The sequence below is a fragment of the Andrena cerasifolii genome, chromosome 9, assembly GCF_050908995.1.
Source record: "Andrena cerasifolii isolate SP2316 chromosome 9, iyAndCera1_principal, whole genome shotgun sequence".
Lineage (NCBI taxonomy): Eukaryota > Metazoa > Arthropoda > Insecta > Hymenoptera > Andrenidae > Andrena > Andrena cerasifolii.
The window spans coordinates 190792-216665 of record NC_135126.1 but is presented as its reverse complement, the minus strand read 5'-3'; the positions used below and the strand labels follow the sequence as shown (position 1 = coordinate 216665).

General features: G+C 40.6%; 3 protein-coding genes across 3 annotated transcripts; 2 read left to right on the top strand and 1 right to left on the bottom strand.

The window, feature by feature from the left end:
* Window positions 1–710: 710 nt before the first annotated feature.
* On the bottom strand, window positions 711–12220 carry LOC143373148 (uncharacterized). Its single transcript, XM_076820094.1, is given in 2 exon segments — window positions 711–779; window positions 11283–12220. Coding segments are annotated over 2 exon segments (990 nt in total). The 5' UTR covers window positions 12204–12220.
* Window positions 12221–15240: 3020 nt separating this feature from the next.
* On the top strand, window positions 15241–15971 carry LOC143373147 (uncharacterized). The gene is made up of 3 exons (XM_076820093.1): window positions 15241–15596; window positions 15677–15724; window positions 15785–15971. The coding sequence occupies exons 1-3, from the start codon at window positions 15241–15243 to the stop codon at window positions 15969–15971; spliced, it is 591 nt and encodes a 196-aa protein (XP_076676208.1).
* Window positions 15972–17090: 1119 nt separating this feature from the next.
* On the top strand, window positions 17091–17986 carry LOC143372879 (uncharacterized; the record flags this gene model as incomplete). Its single annotated transcript, XM_076819495.1, is given in 2 exon segments — window positions 17091–17418; window positions 17421–17986. Coding segments are annotated over 2 exon segments (894 nt in total), but the record flags the coding sequence as incomplete, so codon positions are not given.
* Between the last annotated feature and the right edge of the window lie 7888 nt (window positions 17987–25874).

The following is a 25874-nucleotide window of genomic DNA, read 5'->3' as shown; positions in this document are numbered from 1 at the left end:
GAATAAAATTTATTTTCTTATAATTTTCGTATAAAATAATTGACATAATTAATAATTAATGCACATCTGTGTTGTTTTTTGTTTCCTTTCTATATTTATTAAACATCTATAGAAGACAAAAAAATCAATAAATATGTACATATAAAGGTATGTTAAAAGTTATTAAATTTATGCTTACAGTATGTATACTCTTAAATTATTTTGTAATGTCATTTGTATAAATTATGTTTAATTGTGGGATAATCAGCTTGACAATAATTTTTTCGATGTATTATATATGTATGTGTCTATATGTATAGTTATATACAATATGTGATGCAAAAGTAAATAACAGTATGATAGGATGAAGCGATAGGGCTTATGAAGTGAAGGTTTAGTTTTACATATCATATTTATAACATACATATGTACTATATCTATTTTTTAGGGAAAGACGTGAACGCGAGTTAGAGGAAATGGGAATGAGTGAGAAAGCGAAACGTCTTTCACTTTGTTTTTCACGCACCGCAACGTGGTGTGAGTGCGACAACACACTCAATTTACCAAGATGTTAACAATTTAATAGCTCCGAAACGGTACATTTCCGGCTCATGGTTTCTATCAGACTTTTTCTCTACGCGTCGAGTAGAGAATACGTTGATGTAAACAAAAATTAACGTTAATTTTCAGTTTTGTAAACAATTTTGCGGCCCGCTTTTTTTTACAAATGTTCACTGATGGTACTGATCCAAAGGTCTAGTTTCATCCCTATAATCGATGACCATTACTTTTTTAACAGCCTGTGCATTGAGGAAAGCAGAGTATGATCTGTAATACTTGTCTTAATGTAGGGAATTCGTAATCATTGTTTGTGTTCTTCTTTGAACAAATTTCTTTCCACATTTTATCGCAATGTAAACGCTTATATTTTGCTTTTTCACTTTCATCGAAATAAGAATACAGTTGTTGCCATTCAATTTCTAGCAAGCTCAAATTAATTTTTTTAAAATTAGAAGTAAATTCAAGAATTGGATATCCACATTTTCTATCTGTTTCATATAAAACTTTTTTAACGCTTAGTGCAATAAATAAATCAGAAATATCTGCATTGTGGTGTAATTTACAAGACTTTTGGAAACAAATGTTCATTATGTTCGTTGGATGATTCGGGTATATTGTACGCAACTGTTCTGACATACACGTATTATTTAGTACTAATAACCCAACAACCTTTTCCCATAAAAGATTATGTCCATATAAACATTTAAAAATTTGTTGCAATGTATCGTTCGAAATGCAATCGTCGTTTATATCACAAATAACAATTACAATTTCGTACCTAACAAATGAATCTAATGAAAGAGTTGTAGCATTGATAAAATATTTTGTTTTATGGACGTCATTGCAAATACGTTGTATAGTTATATGAAAGTAATTATTTGTAATCAGTTCAAATAATTTGTCGTATAAAACTATTCCATACATATCTTTAATGCTATTTGTATCCAATATATCAAATTTTTGAGGTTTCACTATCAACAATCTGCTGAACTTTTTTTTTTATACGAAGAATAATATGAAGGAATAATATAGAATATAAAAAAACATAATTAAAATTTATTTGGCTTAATTATCCCACTCGATAACATCATCAGCAAATAGATTAGTTAATGGTAAATCCATAGGAACTTGCACAGGGTCAGTTTGAACTGCAACAACACTAGCCCGAAGCCCCGATACTTTATTCCTATAGGTATCAAAATCAATATTTTCCGCTTTGACGTTTCGCCAAGCCACACTCTTTGGATGGTACGCATGATTATTCCGAGATATAGTTATTTGTACATTATCATCATCATCGAAATTTGATGTGTATTTGATTGTATTTCCATGCGTTGAACGATTGATAATATCCTTCAAAAACAATCTTCTTCAAAGCAATTTCACGTAACACAAAAAATGAAAAAAGTGGTTGAAGACAACTGGTCTCGCTGCATCTCCAAGCTCCCACATGTGGGCCCATGCCTAAAGTTGCATTGCTTTGCAAAGTAGGATGCCTTTGTTCTTCGCCATCTTCATCACAGGCCACCTGCATTTTCGTTGACCATTCTCACCTTCTATACATATTTGAATTATTCACTAACCATCCTCAGAGTGCACTTATCATGTTCTTCGAATTCTTCTCCCTTCTTCTTTGGACACATCATTCGACTAGGTCACACTACTAGGTCGACTAGATCGCGTATCAAACGTGTATTGGACGTCTCTTGAACCACTTTCAACACATAACGTACCACTTTCAACGTCTATCGTACCACTCTGAACGTCTATCGTACCACTCTGAACGTCTATCGTACCACTCTGAACGTCTATCGTACCTCTCTGAACGTGTATCAAACGTGTATTGGACCACTTTCAACGTCTATCGTACCAATCTGAATGTCTATAAAACGTCTATCGTACCACTTTCAACGTCTATCGTACCACTTTCAACGCCTAACGTACCACTCTGAACGTCTATCAAACGTCTATCATACGTGTATGGTACCGCTTTGATCATGAATCGTACTACTTCTACATAATAATTACAACTATCGTCTTAATCTAGCGTACATGCAGGAGGTTGGTGGTTGAGGAGGGTGAAGAAAAACAGTTATGCATTAAAAATTGATTATATTTTATTTGTGTATTTCCCTCTGGCGTTTAGACCACCAGTTGAATATTTTAAATACATTGTGCATGGCACAGTGCTTTGCGTGTGTGCCACATCGCAGAGTATTAACTACATTTAGTTTATTTAGGGATTTGATATCCTCGTAGTCAATGTCCAGCGTCTCGATGATCACGTCCGCTCTCGTATTTTCATCGACGAAATCCACGAGCCAATCGCGTTTCTGCAGCCCTTTAACGTATACGACATGGGATGTTCCATCTTCCGCGTCGATCGCATCGGCTACAGCTTTCATAATTAGCTGTTTAGCCATACTGTACGGAACGTCTCCATCTTCCCAATGAAGTCCATGATGTTTTGCCACAAACCACCGGATGCTCGATTTGTCGAATTTTGTAAGAAGATATTGCGGCATCGAACTCCCAAAAATATAGTGCGAGAGAATTGTTCCCTTTCGTAGGACAGCCACTTCCTTCGCGACAAATCTTCCATCGACAATGAACTCTTGCAGGTCAACGAATGTTGGTACGACCATTATCGATACAATTTAGAGGTCCATTCGCTTCCAAGACAGACTGGAGAATGCGGTCGTCCTCGTAAAGCATCCCGATTTTCACGATGAAATTTTGGTATGATTTTGACACAGGAGAGGGCAGGCAAGTAGCGTGGCAATTTAATTGATTTTGCGCACCACGTTTTTCAGCGGATTGTATTCAACCACCCGATCGTGCAGAATCAGACAGTAGGCCGTAGTATTTGCAGGCACATTCTCTTTACACTCGAATTCTATGCGCACGTCCACGGTACCATTTTTGATCGACTCATTTTGTCGCGAGCAATCAATCACCACGAGGGGAGCAATTTGCAAAAATTCATCCACGGTGAATAATGCATCATTGCTACCATGTCCATAATGCGATTTATGGAATTGCGTATACATGTGATACAAGATGGCATGCTTATTCTTGTCAAAGTCCAAACTCAGGTCATTGTATGGGTAAAATTCCGAGTTGAGAAAAAGTTTTACATTGGTCATTTTGCCGTCGTTGAACCGAGTAACATCTTCGGTTATCTTATTCTTTCGTTCAGTCTGTAGACTAAGGATAGTGCATCGCGACTTCTCCAGCTGCGCAGATACCTTCACGGCCCACGAATGCTTGGTCGTGCTCTGTAAGAAAGGATTCTCGTACAGATCCCACGATTGAAAACAAATGCTCAGGTTTTGTCCACTTTCCAGAGCATGTAACAGCGATAGCTTAGTAACATCGTTTAGCGTCACGTGAGGCATCCGCCATTGCACTTTAAGTAATTCAATTTCTGGCTCCAACATCGGCGATCCTATTAGAGAATTGTTATCGTTGCGCGATCGTATTAAAATCAATTCGTGACGCGCATTAATAATCATGCGTTTGTAGTTTTTACAAAATCCCAGCAAATATTTGAGTGGGAGGCAAAAATTGAAATGATTTTTCAATATGGGTCCATCGCGTCGTTTCAAGCCCCATCCAGCGTTCTCCATATTTTTGGCTTCGCCAGGTGTTAGCGATACATAGTTTTTAAGCGTGCTAGTTATTCCAACGTTTCTGTTACGATCAATCTCCACGCCATTCAGCTCGTATCGAATCTCATCGAATAAGAACGCCATGCAATTATTTCCCAACGTCACCGTTAATGCATCGTTTGGCTTATTTATCTTCAATTTCCCCTCCAGGGAAGAGGAAACTTTCACACGGCAATGTGTATAAATCCTGCTGCTGTATAGGTATTCTTATCTCATCGCTGTACCCAAACGTCGTGTTGACGTTATGGTTGTATGTGTGAGTCTCGAGCTTGACGATGCGATCATCAAACGTCGGCTTCCCTCCAATGTTTAGAATGTCAAAAAAATTTTCAACTTAAATGCGTACAATGAATCCCAATGATTTAAAAAATGCAATGTTTGCAGCAGTGAGCCTCTTCTTTTTAGCGTGATCAAAGCTGTTGCAGTTGTTGTTGTTGTGAACAATTTCACTTGGAAGAAATGGGTTTCTGGAGTCGTTCAATACAAGCATCTCTTTCGTTCGCACCACGCGTATTATTGTCGTCGTCGTCATCGTACGTGAAGTCTGATAGTAATCTCTTCACCTCGAAAATCAAGCAACCGTCCGTCTTGATCCACAACGCGTATCGTTAGATCTGAAATGACCTGTGCGGTGATTGGAAGGTAAATGATCTGCGCGGGCGTTTCCGATATCTTATATCCTGGTGGGACTCCCGGAGAAAATTCATGTATCGTGTGTACACGTGTCCCATTGTTGTACGCACCAGCGGTCACGCTACATTCTATGCGAATACTGTTCACGTTCATGATATTAATCGGATCGTCCGATTCGTGACACTGTCCCGGTACTAATACGCGATTTCTCGAGTATCCCAGTAACGATCCAATGTTATTGGGCTTTGTAAAGTCTACGGCGAACCGACAGTACAGCTCGCTTTTCATGGTGTTCTTGTTGGCGCGCAACACTATAGGATACATATCGTTGTCACCATCGTCATTGTTGTAATCGGTGCCACCGAGATTTTGAGGATACCGTTCGAGTAATCGCTGCTTCAAATACTTGGCAATGGCGTCTAGTTCGTAGGAACCGTGGGGAATCGTAATGTATTCATGGCTGGTGTCAACGCTGCTGTTGACATCATAGTTTGCGGCGAAGTAGAATTTATCTTTGCTCGAGTCGATGTTCGGTACTGTGTGATAAGTTTCGAAGGTTGTTGGACCAAGCTCGTAATCATCGTCGCTTAAATCTATGGGCGGAAAGTAGCTCACCGCGAGGGTGCTACTCTTGCCGGTTAGAGTGAATGTTAACGACATATTCCAAGCTGTACGACTGGACTCGTACTGAATCAAAGTGGTGAGAAGTCAATCCTTAAATTTGCGGCCAATCGTTTGTAGAAAGCGTAGACATAGTTGTCCACAATTGCTCTGATCGTACTTCTGATAAGACGTTCGATTGTATTCGATTTTCACTGCATCTTTATCCAGATATTGTACCAATTCCTTTGGCGGTCGAAGATTCCCAAAGCTGTCGAAGTATACAACTCGACGCCCTCTCCTCGCGTACGCTACCCAATGAGTTCCCGGTCCCTCGACATTGTCCAAATTTACGATACCGCTCTCGTATCGACGTACTCCTCCGGCTGGTAGCGCGTTGCGCATAAAAACACCTCTAAAGAATGGAATACGCATACGTTTTGCCAACTCCTCCAATTGCGCATCTGTAGTTACGCCCTCGGGCATTTTTATTTTGTTTCGATATTCCCTGTCCGCGCTTGTATGGTACGAGATAAAGTCCGCGACCTTCCATTGAGCGATTATGACGTTGCAGTTCCTGCAGCTGATGTTGCGCCGCCTTATTATCGTTTACCGCCTTGTCGATCCTCGCCGCTTCGCCGGCCAACGATCCTAGAACCTAGCAGCGGGAGAAGTGGTAATATGCCACCTCGTTTTGCCACCGGAAGAATCCGCTTTTGCAATGCTTTCTTTGGAGTCCTTTTGCGGGTTTTTGTTTTCATCCCCATTCCGATTTTCGTCTTAGCTTTCATAGCTACCCAAACAGCTGTAGCGGCACCTCTTTCACCCAGAGTCGAGTCTCGCGCAACGATGCGTTTTCGCGCTTTGTCAGCGAGATCCTTATCTGCCGCGTGCCTTTCACCGAGGTCGTTGCTACGCGAATATGCATTATCGTGTTCGCGACACGCTGCGTCCAACGGATTGATGCCTTGATCATCTCTAGCCAATCGTTTTTCCAGATGAGTTCCTGGACAGCAAAACTGATATTCCGGAATATGTAATTCGATAGGTAGCGCGTTTATCGCCCGATTTAACAGACCACAACCTTTCTTTACTTTCTTCGGCGACATTCGCTGCAGTTTTTAATCAATGGTGCTGGACCGTCGATATGCGTTCGCTGCCAAGGGCGATTATAATGTTCCAAGCACCGACGATGTGGCTGAACCTCGAAATCGGCTTTTATAAGCTCGGGGAGTCTGTCCCACAACTGATCGATGTGTCTGCCAAACTCTCGCAGTAGAATAATTTTTGGTATATATTTCAACTGCTCAGCGGTTAGGTCTCGAAATATCACAATTATCCGACAGGATCAGAAGCATTTTGAATAATGAGCTGTTTTGCTTCGGCGCAGACCTATAAATAGGGTGAATCACCGCTTCGACGTATCAAAATCATTTTTCACAGTTCACACCGAGGATGCGATTCGTGAGACAACCTGTGGCGATACGCGTGACTAATTTTGATGATAAATCGCAAATGATGTCTCCGAAAACGAGACGCAGACACGGTAGCATGCTACCAAACACTATACGCTGCCTCATTTGTGGCCCATCAAATTGTGGAAAGACCAACGTGCTGGTCAGCTTGTTGGAAAGTCCTCACGGCGTCCGCTTCGAGAACGTGTACGTGTATTCCAAGTCGTTGCAACAGCCGAAATATAAGTATTTGGAGAATTTATTGACTCCGATAAATGAAATTGGCTACTTTACATTTTCGAATAACAGTGACGTCATCCCACCGAGCGAATCGCTTCCGAATTCTATTTTTATCTTTAATGACGTGGCATGCGACAAGCAAGATACGATAAGGGAATACTTTGCAATGGGACGCCACTCGAACGTCGACTGCTTCTATCTCTGTCAGACGTATGCAAAGATTCCCAAACATCTTATACGCGACAATGCGAATCTGCTGATTCTGTTTAAGCAGGATGGTACCAACTTGAAACATATGTACAGCGATCACGTAAACACTGGCATGTCTTACGAGGATTTCTGCGCTTTGTGTCGTAATTGTTGGCAACGGGAGTATGGTTTCGTGGTAATAGACAAGGATAGCGCGATGTCCAATGGTCGTTATAGAAAGGGATTTAACGAGTTTGCAGTACCGTGAGATGTTCATTTGTCGTCAACACGTCGGTGGGAAAGCAACCTCCCGCGGTGCAACGATGATCGATATCGATAATTTGGAGATTAAGGATCGCGAGAGAATAGCGAAGGAAATTGCAAAAACCAGCGAATCTATTCGCAAGAAACATCAGGCTTTGAAGACCGGCAAGATGGAGGAAGATATCGCGTTGCAGAGATACTTTAAATCTATCGTAGAACCCTTAAAACATATTGTGGAAAATACCGCAGCGACAGAAGCTGACACATCACTGCTGATGAGTGCAGACGTAGAGGGGAATGAAACATTAACACCTAAAACAAAAATACAGCCTAAAGGAAACACATCGCGCAAGGCAAAGAGGAAACGACGCTTGTCTTCGGAATATTCACCCATAACCTCCACAACAGTTCAATCGAAGCGGAAACGACAGAATGTCGCATCAAACGAGCCCCCGGTTCCTCCCAAGCCAATAAATACATTTCCCAGCGTGCAATTGCTCTCGACCAACGATGATGGTGATGACGTTTTCGAAACTACTCCAGATGAGTCGTTTGTAACATCTATTAGACAGCAACTTCAAACATCCGAGGGACAAGAAACGTTTCGCAACCATTTCGGTTCGCTGGGACAAAAATACATGAGCGCAATCCTAAGTGGCGATAGGGATGCAGCAATGGACTATGTGTACGGCGTATACTTTGGCGATAGTGGAACGATGCTTGGGGATAAGGCGTTTGATATAGACAAGGATGATAATATAATCATAGATGGTGTAAGGTACGGAGGAACGTCCGGTCTTTACGAACTGATTTTCAAGAGAATTCCCGATGATGTCCTGTACACCGATGTCGATAAACAAAAACACAAAAGTATACTGCTGGCGACGAATGCCCACAGACGCGATCATGACGCTCAGAATCCCGTATTGGGCAATAAGGGATACAAATACAAACATGTTATTGCACCGCTACTCCCCCGTGTATCGGCTAGTAGGACAGAGAAAGGTCTAAAGACAGGGAAAGGTCTGGAAGTTTGCTGGAAGCGTTGCGTCAGGCTCGTAACAACTCGCACGACAACGAAATTCTATCGATTATCGAGGAACTCCACGAGGTAGGCCTCATTATAAATTAAACCGCACGCTGATGATGTGCACTGTGTGCGTCGAGATGCCGATCAACAAATTTGGGGTATCGCTCGAGAAGAGTGGAGCAGCTACAATGGACTATTACAAATGGAGCGGTATGCTTCGAAATTACATGCGAGATAACGCTCTTTGCGTGACCGGTGCCGTCTACGCGAAGTGCATATATTTTCGCTCTAAGACCTACGAACTCGGTCATTATCACACCGTTATTTTCGTCCTTCATCAGCCCCGGGACTTTCTTATTTAAGCGCGGCATATTATATGCATTCTCGATGGGATAATCGCTTGTGTCGAATCTATCGATATTGCGTTTCAAGGACTCGTAGATATCATCGCATCGAATATGATAAATGAGACTGTCTGTGTCTGTGTATAGAATTTTACAATTTTGAGCGTGCAGGGGAGACATGTACTCGTGATGAAATTCGTACAAACAAATTTTTGATATGTCTAGAATGCACATACCCACGTATATCGGTTTGTTGAATTTCACCTCGAGTTTTCGCAATTCAACAGCTATTAAATTTTCCGAAAAAAACACTTCTGCTGTGGAAATTCGGTTTCGCGATCATTGCCTCCGCGCCATATCGCCCATCCCAATGTGTCAAAGGTTTTACATCCACGTGATTTTGCACATTTTCCATAGTTTTACCGAATACCGCGTTGTTCATCAATTTGTACAAATTTTTTTCAAAGTCGTTTGTCGCGCATGTTCTAAACCGTGTATTGAGTTCGATGTAATCGCGGAGCCAGGGAGATTGAGCGAATTGAAGCACGCGGTGTATCTTTGTAATACGAAGACCGTGACTCGTGCACTGCTGCAGGTTATGATAATGGATAATGTACCGCTGCTTATCGTATACCGTCGCGAGTAACTTATCCTGTCGGCTGCCCGGTGGTTTGGCACGCGTCGGGCAGAACGGTAGATCGGCATGAATGTCGTGCAGATGTTGCGGATATTCCAGATCTACCTCGAGAATGTATCCCGTGGGCGAATCGACAGCAATCGAAAACACGTTAAAAGTTGTGATATCTTCGACCCATTGAAAATGAGTACATTGCAGGGGCTGACACATTGCCCATCCGTACAAATTGTTCACGTCAAAGTACATCAAGTACGATGACTGTTCCGGTGGGTCGTAAGATGACATGTACTTGTTATTGGCATGTGCGTATCTTCCGGAACATTGGCTTAAACCCCCACGTATACCGCGTTCGATAAACATGACCATATCGACGTCAGTGAGCAATTCGAATGTAATTTTGGTATGTTTTAGCATGGCATCCCACGTGAAACCAGGTAAAGTATAATAATGCGCTGAATCTAATCCGTAACTCTTGATACAACTTTCGCCAAAATTTTAAAAATTATCTGCCAATAACAAGACATCTGTTTTCAAATACAAATGGCTGTATTCGCCCAAGGTTCTAATCCCGAAACGCTGCCAGACAGTCGCGGCGTGCGCGTATTCGCTCTCGGATACAGTCTCACCCGTTAACGAACTGTAGAATGACTCGCGCGGTGATAAGCATGGATCCTGCAGCTTGTTCGCGCAATCAAGGTATTCGTATGGAAAGACACCCTTTCGCGTCAATAAATTGAAATCTTCGATGGATAATGTTTCAAATTGGGATCGTAAATTTTTTAATTTATCCGTGCTAAGAAACGATGCTAATTTGTCGAGACTGGTATTGAGAAATTTGTACGAATCGATGAATCGCAATTTAATACAATTTCGCGAGTCTGAGGCAGGCGTATCTTCAACATTTTTTGTGAATGAAATGTACTTTTCTTTCGTTATGGGCAATACGTTAACGTGGCCTTCGAAAGCGGTAGCTATTTCCTCGATAATGAAATGCGAATCGTAACCGGATAAATTATGGAAAACTATAGGGATGTAAAACGCGTTTTTATAATTTAAATTGCAGTCCGAATGTGCTGGACCTCTAAACCGTCCGGATAGGTGACAATGATCGCGAACTCATACATGTTCAGCATTGAATGGTTCTTCGCAAATATGACAGTGTGTTGCATCGCGAAATGTCGTCCATTGTTCGGGAGTTATATCAAGCATGGGAACATTACTGACCAGAATGGGTTTGGCGAAGTTTGCAAAATTTTCCAGTTCGTTGACGAACCATGAAACACAATCTGCGACGCGGCGACATCGATACGTCGACAGTGATGTATCGTACGAGCAATGCATATAATGTGCAATGCTATGCACTTTATGGTGTTGATACACGCGCAATTTACTATCTATTTCACCCATTCGGTGATTGTCCTGTGTTTTTTCAATGATGCACTCGAGATCGGCGTACACCACGAAGGGGAGCCGCTCCTTCATACAGTGGTTTCTGAATTTGAGCAGATTGTTTCCTTCGCTGGGCAACAGGATGGCGCAATCATTCATTTGCCCGCAGTCCAGCGAATGGGCCTCCAACTTCTCGGCAGATCCAAAGTAGTGCATGCATCTGCAAAAAATAAAAAAAAATTTATTTAATTTTTTTCAACGATATTTTTTCAACGTTTCATAAGTTTTCACCAGCCGGGATAAGTCCTTGATCAGCAAAAAGTGCCCTACATCGCCGTGCTCATGATTCGGCGTGTAGAGCAGATTGAAGTGTCGATCCCTCTTTTGGCTGGTGAGGCGCAACGGAAAGACCGTCGATCCTTTCTACATCTCGAAGGTGTACACGTTGACGGAGATGCCATTCTGCCGCTCAAACTTCCCAAGCTGCTCCAGGGACATTGGAATCTCAATGCCCTGGAGATTTAGCACGGATGCATAGTTGGGGTATGAACTTGAGCGATCAACGTGTATTTCGGCTGGATGGAGGGCTGCGACCACTGCCCACGCGAAACATGCATTGTCCGGGGATTGCACACTAATCGTCGCCTTCTTCAGCGACAATTTCCGCGGCAATTTGTTATGACACCCGGCACGCAGCGGATTGTACTTATTAACATTGACGGTTAGGTTGAGAATCCTCGTCAATGCCCATCCGCTGTCGCGTTCCTGGAACTCTTCCAGCGATGCCAGGGTGGGTTCGATGACGCATCGCTGGTACCACTCCTGCAGATCAGATGTGCCGAAGAGTTCACAGTTCCGGGTATTGATGCTTTTACAAACATGCTTGTCACCTGCCACAAATTCGCCGTTGAACACAGTGTTCACTTTGAGGCTTCGACGTTTTCTCAAAGCGCCCCGCGCATGCTCCAGCACAATGGTCCCCACATCCTGGAGGAAGTTGCACGGCTCGATATAGTTCGAATTTAACACGGCACCAGTTAATACGCGACTATCGAACGCAGTGTCCATTTCGCGCCACAAAAGTCCCGTACTTGAATGTCCGGCACCTTCGCGCACGAAACGACCGCGCAACGAATGTTTCAGTCCTTCGAGCCGCGCGATTCGAGCAACCAATGATTGTCGAACACCGATCGATAATCGCGGGCGTTTCATTCGGCTGTGTTCTTCCAACGATTTCCAACAATTGGCGTTCTACTTGCGCGAATTCTCCCATGATTGTAAATGGAATATGTCTTTTCCGCGCAACACGTTGCAACGATTTGAGGCTTTGTGCAGTTTGGAGTGCGCTTTTAAGACTGATACCATGGTTTGGTATCTCTGCCTAACTCTTTTGGCGTACCCTCATCCCTCGAATGCACCGCATGCAAAAACGACGATCCGTCCCAGCATGGTTCTGTGCAGTTTCTACCGATACAGCATAATTCTTTCTATGATTCACGCGTATGACGAATTAGCGCGCAAAATCATCCGACACAGTTTCTGCTGACACCGCATAATTCTAAGATTCGACGCTTTCACAGATATTATATTACATTCAACACGTGTCGAGACTTTTATCCTTGAAGGTGGGGCTCAAATTACACACAATCGCGCGATATGCTCCGATGTTAAGATTGGAAAACATTATGGAAAAATTGGTAGCTTTAAAATAAAATGCTGTGGTGGGGGAGGCAATTGCACCTCTATTTAAGCCGAGCTCTCGGACGCTATTCCATCAAGCGCTCAGTAGCCTCAGTGACTTTGACGGAACAGGCGGTACTCCATACAAAATATAGTGCACATCAAAAGGTACAAACCCAGCTTAAACGATTCATCCTGCACAGCCGGCAACGATGGTGGGTTTCCAAATAAATGCCAACAACAGCAGCAACAACAACAACATCATCAACAATCCAATATGAGGTACGTACGCGTTACTATACACTTTTCATTTACTTCATTCCCTGTAAACGCAAACGACCGAAGTATCAATTTCATGTACTTGTTTCTTATAGTTCTGGATCCGTATCGCTAAAAACGATGAAAACACCGAAATCATCAATCGTATGGATCCTGGGGCGTGATTATCCACTGACTGCAACAGCTTATAAACGTCTAACTATAGGAATTTGCATTGGTATGGATTTGTGTCACGTCGAGATCGCCATAGCCGACAATAAAGGCAGCGAGTTAAGCTTTTCAATGTCTACGTGGAAGCTCCTGCTACAAAACGAGGTGGACATACTCCAACGATTACGCAGCAACGCAACATCGCCCCAAACTCACATTATAATTGATCATTTACGACTAGAGTTCACGCGTATGCATGATGATCAGCTTATTAAAATCACCGATAATCGCGTTGTTATATATATGACTGAAGCCACGATGTGTAAACTATTCGCGTACAATCATTGCATTGAACATATGTACACGTGGCTAACTGAAAATATGTACTCTGTAAGCAGTAAATATGCCACTTTCGTAGACGTTCTACGTAGCGCTACCGCGCCAACGGATTATGTAAAATTAATTTTTGAAAGCGAACACTTCGAACAGCATTCATTGATCGATTGTGAATTATTAGCATGTGCAATCAATCATATTGTGGATGATGCTCGTAGTAAAAAATGTTAAATTATATTCTCGATGTAATGCATCGCAACTACGCATCGATGTTTTCTTTAACATCGAATACTTCTGCGTTTTGAATTAATTAACAGGCCATAACTAGTGAAATAAAATAAAAAACCGAAAAGAACAATTCAGAATCATACCCATTTATTATCATTATAATAACAGTATTTTATTTAAATGTCCCAGGGTTCCTTCTGCAGGCATAGTAAAAATAATAGTTTGCTCAATCGTTTAACCTCCAGCAAAGAAATGGATTGAACGGTAAACGATTCAACAAACTATTACTTTTACTACGTCTACAAAAGGAACACTGGGACAATAGTTAATAGAAAATAGTTCCATTTAAAAACCCGAACTTGACCATCTTATCTCTTAAAATAATAATCGAAGAAAAATATCGTATGCGCTAATAATTTTACACCCCCCCCCCCCCGAAGCATGCAATTGCATATACACAATTTTTTTTTATTTCCAATACGTTGGGAAGCATCCAGCTGTTTACTGTTCCCGTGGATACCTGCGTATTAACGAAAAGTCGCATTTTTGTTCACAGCGAATAATTTATAAATTCTTAAAGACTGCGAAGGTACATTCTTGATTGCCCTTTGAAAATCTGCCAACCAGATGTTGTCGAAGCTGTCTTGGGAAATACGGAATTGCCCATCAATAAACGATAAATGAGTTTTCGCTTCGCGATAATTAAGGACCCAACATAAAGGCAAAATACAGAACACAATATAAAGGCCCAAAATATAATAAAATTTGAAAATAGAATATAAAGCGGCCTTTTTGTTAATCCGTTTAATGGTGTGTCGGCGGGTGGTGAGTAGGTATAGATGGTGACTTCGCACCCGTACGCATCGTTGTCCACTGTCGAAGTGCGGGATAATACGATCATAAACTGCGACTCTGATGAGACGTTTTCGCCGATTAACTTGGCTAGTTTTTCGGAAACAACTGGTTTGCCTTGGGCCTGAAATATGAACAATTTTACATCGTTTATGATAATGTATACCTGAGGTTCCCGTTCCATATGCGTAGCGAGTTCAATATAGCGTGACAGCTAATCGTATAGTGGGTGGAATTGCAAGACGACAATTTGTGTCTTTCTTTGCAATTTTTGGAGCCACTAATGTCAGGAGCTCTTCAAAATCAGATTTTGTCATTCGCACAAAATTAATGAAACTACCGCCGTCGTTTAATAGAAACTGTGACATTAAATCGTCACCGTAATGTTCTCCAATTCTCAAAAACGCCTTTTTCCACCAACGCCTTTTTCTTTTTCTTTTGGTGGATGCTATTACAATGAACGCGGCGCCAACACCCATAGCTATTGACGGATTCATGGCTACTAAATAGAGTTTGGAATGGACGCCGAAAGGTCTTGGTCATAACGTGGGGGACACAAGTTGCCGAGTCGCCGGACACAAGTCGCTAGATACCAGCCGCTCGGTAAAAGTCGCTGGAGACAAGTCGATGCATCCCAGCGAGTCGCCAGGCGACCCGCTGGAGTCGCTGGCGACAAAGTTGCCGGCGATTATCGCCCAGTCTATACGAGCCTTTACAGGCTGACATGGACCAACGAGGGAAACGTGTGACCACAAAACCAGCACGGTACCAGATGACTTCTTCGGAGGAGGAAGCGCCGAAACGGCGAAGAACGTCGACCGCGCCGAAACCACCGATCGATCAGGAAATCGATGATTTAAGGATGGTCCTGCAGGAACACGGTTCAACAACGTCAAAGGGTGTTCCTACTGTTGACCCGAGTAATGTTTATATGTTTCAGGATAATTATGCGGCCAGTGTTCCTGCCCCCGCACCATTCACGTATCATCAGGATCCAGGGACATCGTCTGCACGCGCCACTGTGATCCAAGGTGAGTCGCTGCGGCACAATACAGCGCCGACCCAACCTCCTGATAATGGGTAAATTTACATGTTTCTTTTTTTTTTGCTATAAAAATATTACTGTAAGGACATTTTCTTATAAATTTTAATGTTCGCAGGAGCATGGAAGATCTCGCGGGGTGCAATCGGATCGAGGCGGAGCTAATGTAAGTATCGCGTGTATCGTGTTTATTAATACGTTACGTCTCCATCCGTTCTGTTTGCAGAAGAATGAATACTCTCTTGATGAGTATTCAGAAATCTGTCCAGGCCACCCATAATACCGGTCAACCGATGAAACCAGCAGTCCTCCCTTTGTCCTCAGTGCAGGAGGTGGACTGTTTTGAGGACATCGATGCCGACACTTATTCCAAAGTTGTAAGTGAAAACGAAATTATTCTTTTATTTATTTAGCGAGAAAAAGATTTCACATCTTTTTTTTTATTTTGATGTTATTATTATCTTCTATTTTTTGTGATTTATTTGATTTCATGTACTTGGCGTAATTTTTTTACTTTTTTGAAGTTTCTTGTGGGGATTAATAATGTCTCCAGAAAATTGTTTTGCTACATTATTGCACGGTTCTGTTCAATAATAGTTCTTAACAATCCATCAGTAGCGTCGCTGCTGCTGCCACTGGGGCCTGCATCTGTATTTTCTGAAAATTATTTATTACATCTTATATTTTTTCATTGTAACTTTTCATGATAAAAAACTATCTCCGCATAGAATAGAATTACCTTTATACCCATATATTGACTTACCAACTTGACTCATTGCGCATGAGAAACTCCCCTCACTTTCATGGCTGGTTCTGGACCACGCAAGGGATGCTGTTTCGTCTAAATACCACAATTATGTTCGTTGAAGAGTTCTGCCGCAGATATTGAACATATATATGATTTATATCTCGCGCCCTCGTCAGTGCTTTAATCAGGGGTACCTCAAGGGTGCGTTCCACTTACGCTCAAATCGCCCGCAACGTCCGCGACTTTCCATTATATATCGCGACCGTGCGGGCGATTCATGGCACACAGATAGAGGGACGGGTATGCTTGCGTAGTGCGGTACAGGCGCCAGGAGGGGGTACGCTTGGTCGTGGGGTGGGGGTAGCGCCCATGGGCGAAAACCCACGATTCTGGATCACTGACTGCACGCGATACGGTAGTTACTGCTGAACCGTCGAACGCAAAGGATGACATTTTAAACAAGCTACATTTACTTTTACAAAGTGTTGTGTCTCTTTAACATTCAAGGATATACAAGGGCCGGTTTTATTACACGTAAGTTCTATATCCATTCTCTTCCATTGCGCTATTCTCTTCCCGACTATACAGTCAAGTCAGTTCTATCTATCTCCTTCTTTACCGCAATAATGACTGGCAAAATCAAATTGCAGAAGAAGTACTATATGCGCGCCAAAAGATCTCTAAATAGTTTCCTTCAGGAAATCCGAGCCACAACATCATCAGATGCTAGTTTCCCATATCACTCCCACCTGGCACTAGTTGTTCACAGTCAGTTTCCCAATAAACATCTTCCGATCTCAGTACCACTACAAATGCCATTTCACCTGGCATTAATTCCCAACCTTCTGTTAATATCACTCAGAGTGATGTAGGATTTCTCGAGAATGTGGAAGAAATTGAAAATTTCGCCACATTCGAAAATTCTCAGACCACTGATAGTCCCAATTTATCCCAGTCATTATCAGAGTGGGCTGTACAACATAATATTTCGCATCAAGCCATTAACGCTTTATTACCCATTTTAAAGAAATCAATATCAAGTCATTTACCCTCGGATGCCACGACCCTTTTAAAAACTCCCAGGACTGTAGCGATTAGACGTATCGAACAGGGCGTTATTACCATTTTGGTTTAGAATCCACCATTTTAAAACTCGCTCAGTCTCTAGATTTATCCCGTATCAAAGACAATACAATTTATATTAACATCAATGTGGACGGTTCACCACTACGTAAAAGTTCCAAAAGTCAAGTTTACCCCATTTTAGGCTGCATTGCAGGATACAATGAAGTAGGTATGATTGGCACATATCATGGGTTTGAAAAGCCTAATGATGCCAATCTTTTTCTAGAAGATTTCGCCAAAGAGGCCATAGATTTAATTAGTAACGGAATTTCTATTAACGACCATTTTTATCACTTAAAAATAAAATCATTTATTTGCGATGTACCTGCCAAGTCCTTTCTTAAATATAGCAAAGGCCCTGTCGGCTATTCCTCTTGCACTAAATGCCACATCGTAGGTAAGAATATAGACAAGAGAACGTGCTTTCCTGACACGGAAAATCTCAGTTTAAGGACAGATGTTGATTTCAGATCCAAAACTGACCCAGACCACCATACTGGAATTTCGATCATACAGGGTGTCCCACTAAGGAGTGGACAGCGCGATATCTCTTAAAGTATTGTCGATAAAAATATAAAAAAAATAGGGAATTGCATGGTTCGAGGGGGCCCATTTATTAGCGCGAACGAATTTTGTTTTCGATTATTATTTTAAAAGATACGATGGTCAAGTTCGGTTTTTCAAATGGAACTATTTTTTTTGAACACCTGAGTTGATAGTGCGTTCCAAGACAAATTCAATAAGCTTTAATGTATACACTTTATTTCCACTGGTTTTTAAGATATTGCGCTTGCAAATTTACTGATTTTCACTGCAAGAAAACCCTCTGGAATGGCAAAAACCGGGGGCGGTCTTACTGGCGCCACGGGTGGCACTGCCTGTTGAAATGGATACTTACCTACCAAAGGTCTACGCCAGAAATGGCAGGCCCAAAGGCTGGACAATTCTTTTCCTTCAGAAATGCTACTTAGGTAGGTATCGTTACTTTTATTTCGCACTTGCTTCTACGCTCGGATGGCCGGTTCTTTTGGGAGGGATGCAAGTTGGATTGGTTCTGATACAATCTGCTCCCTATGGTTGAAATTTAGTCTAGCAACTTTCACTCCTCCTAACCTAAAAAATCCAACTTGCATCCCTCCCAAAAGAACCGGCCATCCGAGCGTAAAAGCAAGTGCGAAATAAAAGTAACGATGCGCTTCTCGATACCGCAGATGTACCTACCTAAGTAGCATTTCTGACGGAAAAGAATTGTCCAGCCTTTGGGCCTGCCATTTCTGGCGTAGACCTTTGGCAGGTAAGTATCCATTTCAACAGGCAGTGCCACCCGTGGCGCCAGTAAGACCGCCCCCGGTTTTTGCCATTCCAGAGGGGTTTCTTGCAGTGAAAATCAGTAAATTTGCAAGCGCAATATCTTAAAAACCAGTGGAAATAAAGTGTATACATTAAAGCTTATTGAATTTGTCTTGGAACGCACTATCAACTCAGGTCTTCAAAAAAAATAGTTCCATTTGAAAAACCGAACTTGACCATCGTATCTTTTAAAATAATAATCGAAAACAAAATTCGTTCGCGCTAATAAATGGGCCCCCTCGAACCATGCAATTCCCTATTTTTTTTATATTTTTATCGACAATACTTTAAGAGATATCGCGCTGTCCACTCCTTAGTGGGACACCCTGTACAATGTGCATATTTTTCAAATATAATATGCATAAAAAAATTCTTTGATTTAACTTACCTCGATCCCGGTTTTTTCGTCGAAACTCCTTTCGTCTGCACCCGCTCCTGTCCTGGTCAAGACCTTTATTTTTTTCAACTCCTTCCGATAGGCGCTGCACATGTTGTTGATTCTTCTGACCACACTTTTTCTGGTGCTAAATGGCTCGATTTCTTTTAACTTATTGACTAATTTTAAATATGCAGTAGCTCTGAGGTCACGATTACGATACTCTTCAGTATTCGTTTTGCATAGGCATGGTTCACTTCTATAAATTGTTAAAAAATCCTCTATGCATTTTTTCTGTCTAGCAGAAAGTGACGATGTCATTTTCTGTTCCAATAATAATAATTGATCACCACACTCTTTGAATTTCACGAAGCACTTGGTGCAGTCACGATTGGTAGTTGCAGAACTGACGCTCGACAGTCTTCCGATCTTCCGATCGATATTTTTTATTTTGAGAAGTTAAATTCGTTTATTCGTTTACAATCGGGCACAACTTATTTCCGAATCATTCTTCGGGAAACATTTGCCTACCTAATGTGGAAATAGGGGGCAATTGACAACGTGCCGTTTTTTGGGGGGAATTCGACTTTCCTCGCTTCGAGTTAAGCCGTATATTGCTCTGTCGACATTTAGTAATCATCCGTACCCGCGTGTACCGTTGTCCACCACTGACTCACAGGACAATACCGTCATAAACCGCGACCCTGTCGTGACGCTCTGTCCAATCATCGCGGCTATTTTTTAGGACTAGCTGGCTGTGCTTTTCCTCCACGTCGTCAGGACAGTGAGGGTACCTGTTCCATCGACGATTTCACAGAGGAGAGACCCTCCTCTTCCTCAAAAGTGCAACCAATTAGAATTGTGAGCTCCCAAAATTATGGAGATCCGGTCTATTCGGAGTTTACCTTCTGGACTAGCTTGTGGCTAGCGATCAGTTTCTTGCTTAATATTAATTATAGCGGGTGATAAAGTATCGAACAGCACGCGTACCATCACATTAATTGGGTCTTAAAGGTGAAATCAGACGGCGCGTGGATCGACGAATCGCTTCGACTCGCCTAGGCTCGCGAATCAGCGATCCATGAGCGTTCTCACGGAAATTACTGAAGGAAATTCCATGAAAAATTAATTCCTATAACCTCAAGCTAATTTCGTTAATAATAGTCCGAGTTACATGAAATTTGGTATAATTTTCATCTAAAAAAACATAAGGATCCATCGCTTACATATCGATATGATAAAGAATAAATAATTATTTTTTTCTGAAACAGATATGAATCCTCGGGTGAACGTAGTGAAGTGAGGTCGACCCCCGCAGTCGAGGGTGAAAATGTGAAATATTCATTTCAGCGCAGTAAGAAAATCTTCGTTCTTTATCGTATCGATATGAAAGTGGCAACAGTGCATTCCTTATTTTTTTCTGATGAAAATCATACCAAATTTCATGTAAATCGGACTACTTTTACATAAGGAATACAAATTGCTTGTGTAAAAGTAGTTCGATTTGCATGAAATTTGTTATGATTTTAATCAGGAGAACGCCAGAAATCTACTGATACCACTTTCATATCGATACGATGAAAAATGATGAATTTCTTACTACGCTACAATGGAGAATAGGGAGTCTCAAGTGGCGTTCGGTTCAGATCTAGCCGTGGCGTCAGGCCGACCGAATCGTTTTTCTATTTTGCTCCAGTCGGCCTGCACAGTCATTATTGCGCAGGAAAAATAAACTTTCTCCTACCGAAATCTACTGAATGTATACTACAGGGTGGTTCTCCAGCGACGCCTGTCAAAGAGATGCCGCCTGGTACCCCGAGGCGAGAACCGGATCCTCCATTGCTTCACCGAATTTGATGGCTTTCGATCTTCGAAAGTATTGGAATACCATTAAAAAGTCAGAAATGTCCAGGATTCCTTATGTTTCGCCTATCGATTCCTTATGTTTCGCCGATGAAACCAAAACCAATAACGACATAATTCGGACCATAATGAAGGAAATTTTATGAAAAATCGAATTATATAATTTCAAGCTGAATTTGTTCAAAATAGTCCGATTTACATAAAATTTTGCATGATTTTCATCGGAAAAACATAAGGAATCCATCGGTATCACTTCCATATCGATACAATAAAGAATAAGGAATTTCTTAATACGCTGAAATGAATAATCCGTTGAATAAATGAATAATAAATGAATACTAATGTTTAACTAAACTGTAGATTTCGTCACAATTTCTAAAATAGTACTATTTGGTTTTTCCTTATAATCGGAAATTAAAACTTTTCTCAACAAGTGATTTAAATCGCTTAAAAAGCATTAAATAAACTACTAAATAAACACTTTTCAAATTTGTTTATATTATGAATAATTTTTTCATTTTATGTTTTTTGGCGCCATTCCGATATCTTTTACAGTTTAAAAATTATACAACAATGAATGTCACTAACTACCCCTATCCCGACCACTGTGGGGTGTCAGGCCGGCCTACACAGGCCGGCTTGCGCAGGCCGGCCGGACGACGTAGTGCATCCACACGGTCCAACCAATTTGCACAGGCCTGCCTGCGCAGGCCGACCTGACACGCCCACTGGACCGTGTGTGGCTGCCTTAACATAAGCTACGTTCACGTTTTATCACGCGGTACCGTAACAAACAAAGCATGTATGTAGGGAGCATAAACCTAAGAATTAAATGGACGGAGCACAAAGCCGCGGGGCCTAAGCTCGTATAAGTAAGGGGGGTGCGTGATACTGCGCATGTGGAGGTGGACGATCGGTGATTGGTTGATGATTTTCGTTTTTGTTTTAAATTTAAAACCTGTCACAAATGTACATAACATATAAATTAAAATCGTAAACGCCAATACTAAAATAAAATGAATTCTATGACGATGCAGATTAAAAAAGGAATGGCGAATGAAGAGTGGCGACGAAGAAAATGCTATGAAAGTGACATACCATCGGTAAGAGATATTGTCTCTTTTAATTTTTTTTGTGGTTAAGTGTGTCGTTGAGTTTAAAACGTTAATACGTAATTGCAACATTATACTTTTTCAGTTTCTCAAAAGATCCACAAAGAAGGCAGAAATGTGCTGATGCCTAGACAATATATGACCAACTTAATTCAGTTCAACGGACATTAGGTAGATTGTTTTAAAATATTTTTAAGTTAATCACGTCTACGAAAAATATGAGACTGAGAGTTATAGTATCAGGACTTGTGATCAATAGAATTAGAAACTAAGAACCAATAAGAATTCTTTAAGAACGATTGCAGTGAGGTACATTCCTGAATGTTTTGGTTTCTTAAGACTTGGTAAAGCCTGTCCTACATATGAGTAATATATATGTGTATATTTGTATGTATATACAACATATGTATAGTTTTATACATTTAAAAATAAATATGTTTACTTGTTCAGATCGAATTTGTATATACGTTCTTTATCATCCTACCATCATTAGTTGATAATATGGTATCGCCCGCAACGTCCGCGGTTTTCATTACACATTGCGACCGCGTGGACAATTTGGACGTAATTGTAATATACCCTATATGTATACGCATTTAGCATTCCATTTCAAATAAAGCGCGACGCATGCGTACTACTCCGCCAATCACAAGCCGTCCACCACCACGACTTCTCTCCTCCCGATCAACTAATTGGACCCCCTCGTCCATGTTGAGACTTTGTGCTCCGTCCATTTAATTCTTAGGTCCATGGTAGGGAGTAAATTTTAGATACTGTCAGAAACTTCAATTGTTTTTTTTTTTAACGATAGTGTTACATATTTATGTATTTTCTACACTTCTTACAGCTTAAAGAAATTGGTTCACCTGTTCAATGACATCATATTAGTAAATATAACAATTCCATATTCTAGTTTTCAAATTGTACCTACATTCATTAAATTATGATGTATAATTATTAATCTAATCTTATACCACTTCGTTTATAAATAATTAATATTTATTTGTATTTTATTCATATTTATATTGTATATATTTTTATATTCAGAATTTATTGTATACATTGTATCCCAGATAGCACAGGACGTTTTGAAAACGTACATTTTACGTATATTTTATGTCTGAACGTCCATGGCTTGATTTGTGAAAATGGACGGTTTTAAAACGTTTCCTGGACGCTTTTTGTACGTTTTTAAAACGTTTCCTGGACGCTTTTTGTACGTTTTTAAAACGTTTCCTGTACGTTTTAGAAACGTCCAGAAGACATTTTAAAAACGTATTTTGCAAAAGTTTTCAAAACATCCAGAGTACGCTTTGGTTATGTCCGAAACAGGCGTTCAAAAGAGGCTGTGTGCCATTTGAGAAATGTCGATAGATTAGGATACATTAGTTGAAGGAAACCAAGGATCCACCAAAAATGGATAGATCGTACAGGTAAAGCCTAATTAAATCTACATACATATATACATAAATATACACACTGGTACATATAAATGTTTATGAACATTTGTTGAAAGAAACAATGGAAAACCAAAAACACAGAAGCATTTGTTTAAATGTTTCTGACCGAATGTTTGCAAACCGGTTTTATACCGTTTTTATATTGTTTTCATACAGTTTTTATACAGCTTTCATAACGTTTTTGTACAGTTTTTGTATATGTGTTTCAGTATTTGCGGTCAAAGGTATGTAGTTCTAGGTTAGGGTTTGAATAATTTTTAAATTTTAGGTTAACGTCGTTTATGCCCAATGGACGTTGTATTGCTATTTAGTTGGCCACGGCAGAAAAGGGAAAGAAGATTTCCATAAATTAAACGTAGCAACGGTTTTAATATGTAACTTTCACCCTCATTTTACTGTTCCCAATATTGATTACTGTAAAATTCAATGTATTGTCTGTATATTCGACCTCGTACTAACATGTTTTTTTATTTTTTTTTTTTATTAATTGAGCGTTTAGAGTCGCATTTAATTGTATGGTCATTAACGACTACATTGGGTGCGTAAGATCAATTGGTCATCGTGCGAATTAGTGAAAAGAAAAGGGAGTAGAATAGAAAGGAAAAAAAAAGAAAAATGTTCCTGGGGCTCAGACATCTCAGGTACTGGTAAGCACAGACGCTAAATCAGTTGTCGGATTCCAATGTCTTCAAGGAAGTTGAGCACATTGTTGAAGGTATTCGGATCGGTGAGCATCTGTTTGAGGTCAGTGCCAATTTTATGTTGGTTTCGATTTGCTGAGTACTTGACACATTCGACCAGTATGTGCTGAATGGTGACACGTACTTTACAGACATCACATTCTGTCGGTTCATTGTGGGTAATGAGGTGGGGGTGGGTCAAGTGAGTGTGACCGATTCTCAATCGAGTGAGTGTCACTTGGTCTTTCCAGTTTTCTAAGCAGATTCCGTTTCTTTCAGGGATATCCTTCTTAATCAGGTGCAGTTTGGTGGTTTTGCCCGTTTTCCATTCTTCATCCCATAGGGCCTGGACTGCAATACGAATCGGGGTTTTGAGATCATTGTAATGCACAGAGATAGGGACGTCAGGCACTGGTAGTGAGCATGCTGACTTGGCTAGGGAATCAGCCTTTTCGTTTCCTTCAATACCCACATGAGATGGTATCCAAATTAAAATAATCTCTGCCCCGATTTTTAAGAATATAGAGGGTCTCTTGCAGTTCTTGGGTAATGTGGTCACCTTTACTGGAGGCTCTGATTGCGTCAATAGCAGACATAGAGTCAGTGAGAATGGCAAACTGGGAATTGTCATTTTTTTCTATAAATTTCACAGCCTGTAAAATAGCATATAACATGTTCTTGTATCTATTGTAAGTGCATATATTCTTCATTATTTCTGAACTAAATAAATTAAATAAATTGTTATCGAGTTTGATCTCATTTTGAAAACCATTTACTTGCTTAAATTTTTATTAAATCGAATCAGCACCGTCGAACGTCCTAAAAACATTTTAAAAACGTCCAGAAAACGTAGTGAAAACGTTTTAAGAACGTCCTACAAACCGTCCTGAAAACGTTTTAGAAACGTTCTACAAACCGTCTTGAAAACGTTTTAAAAAGTCCAAAAAACGTCCTGAAAACGTTTTGAAAACGTTCTGGTTTGTGAAAATGGATGTTTTTAGGACCTTTTCTGGATGTTCTCAAAACATCCTGAACGTCCGACCTGGACTTTTTAAAACGTATTTAAAACGGTTTTGTGCTATCTGGGATATTATGCTTAAGTATTAAATATGAATTGCATAGTTTTACACGATATATATTTTAAATTTACGTCAATATTTATATCTGTCATACAATTTTATATTTTATTATACGTGTACTTTTATTACATTTAATAAAATTGTTTTCATATTTATATTTAATGTGTTTTTATCTTTAACTTCGTCAGTTCATTATCTATTTTCTTCTTTTGAGCCATTTATACATTTCCTTTTGTTTTATGTACGTTTATTTTTTATTACATCTTTTATTTAAAATAATAATTTTCAATTTTCATACATGCACTCATTCGTTACGTATATCTACCTTTATTACCGTTCAAATTTACCGCTGTAAAGTGAGAATCTTACTGAGATTAAAATGGCGCCGGGATCTTCAAGTCGGTACATACCATAGCCATATATAGACAGAGCGTAAGCTGAGGGGGGGGTGTAAGATTCGCGGTGAGGGGAACGATACAGGGAAATCGGGTAACGCAGTGGTTATGCATGCCGAATGTTTCCG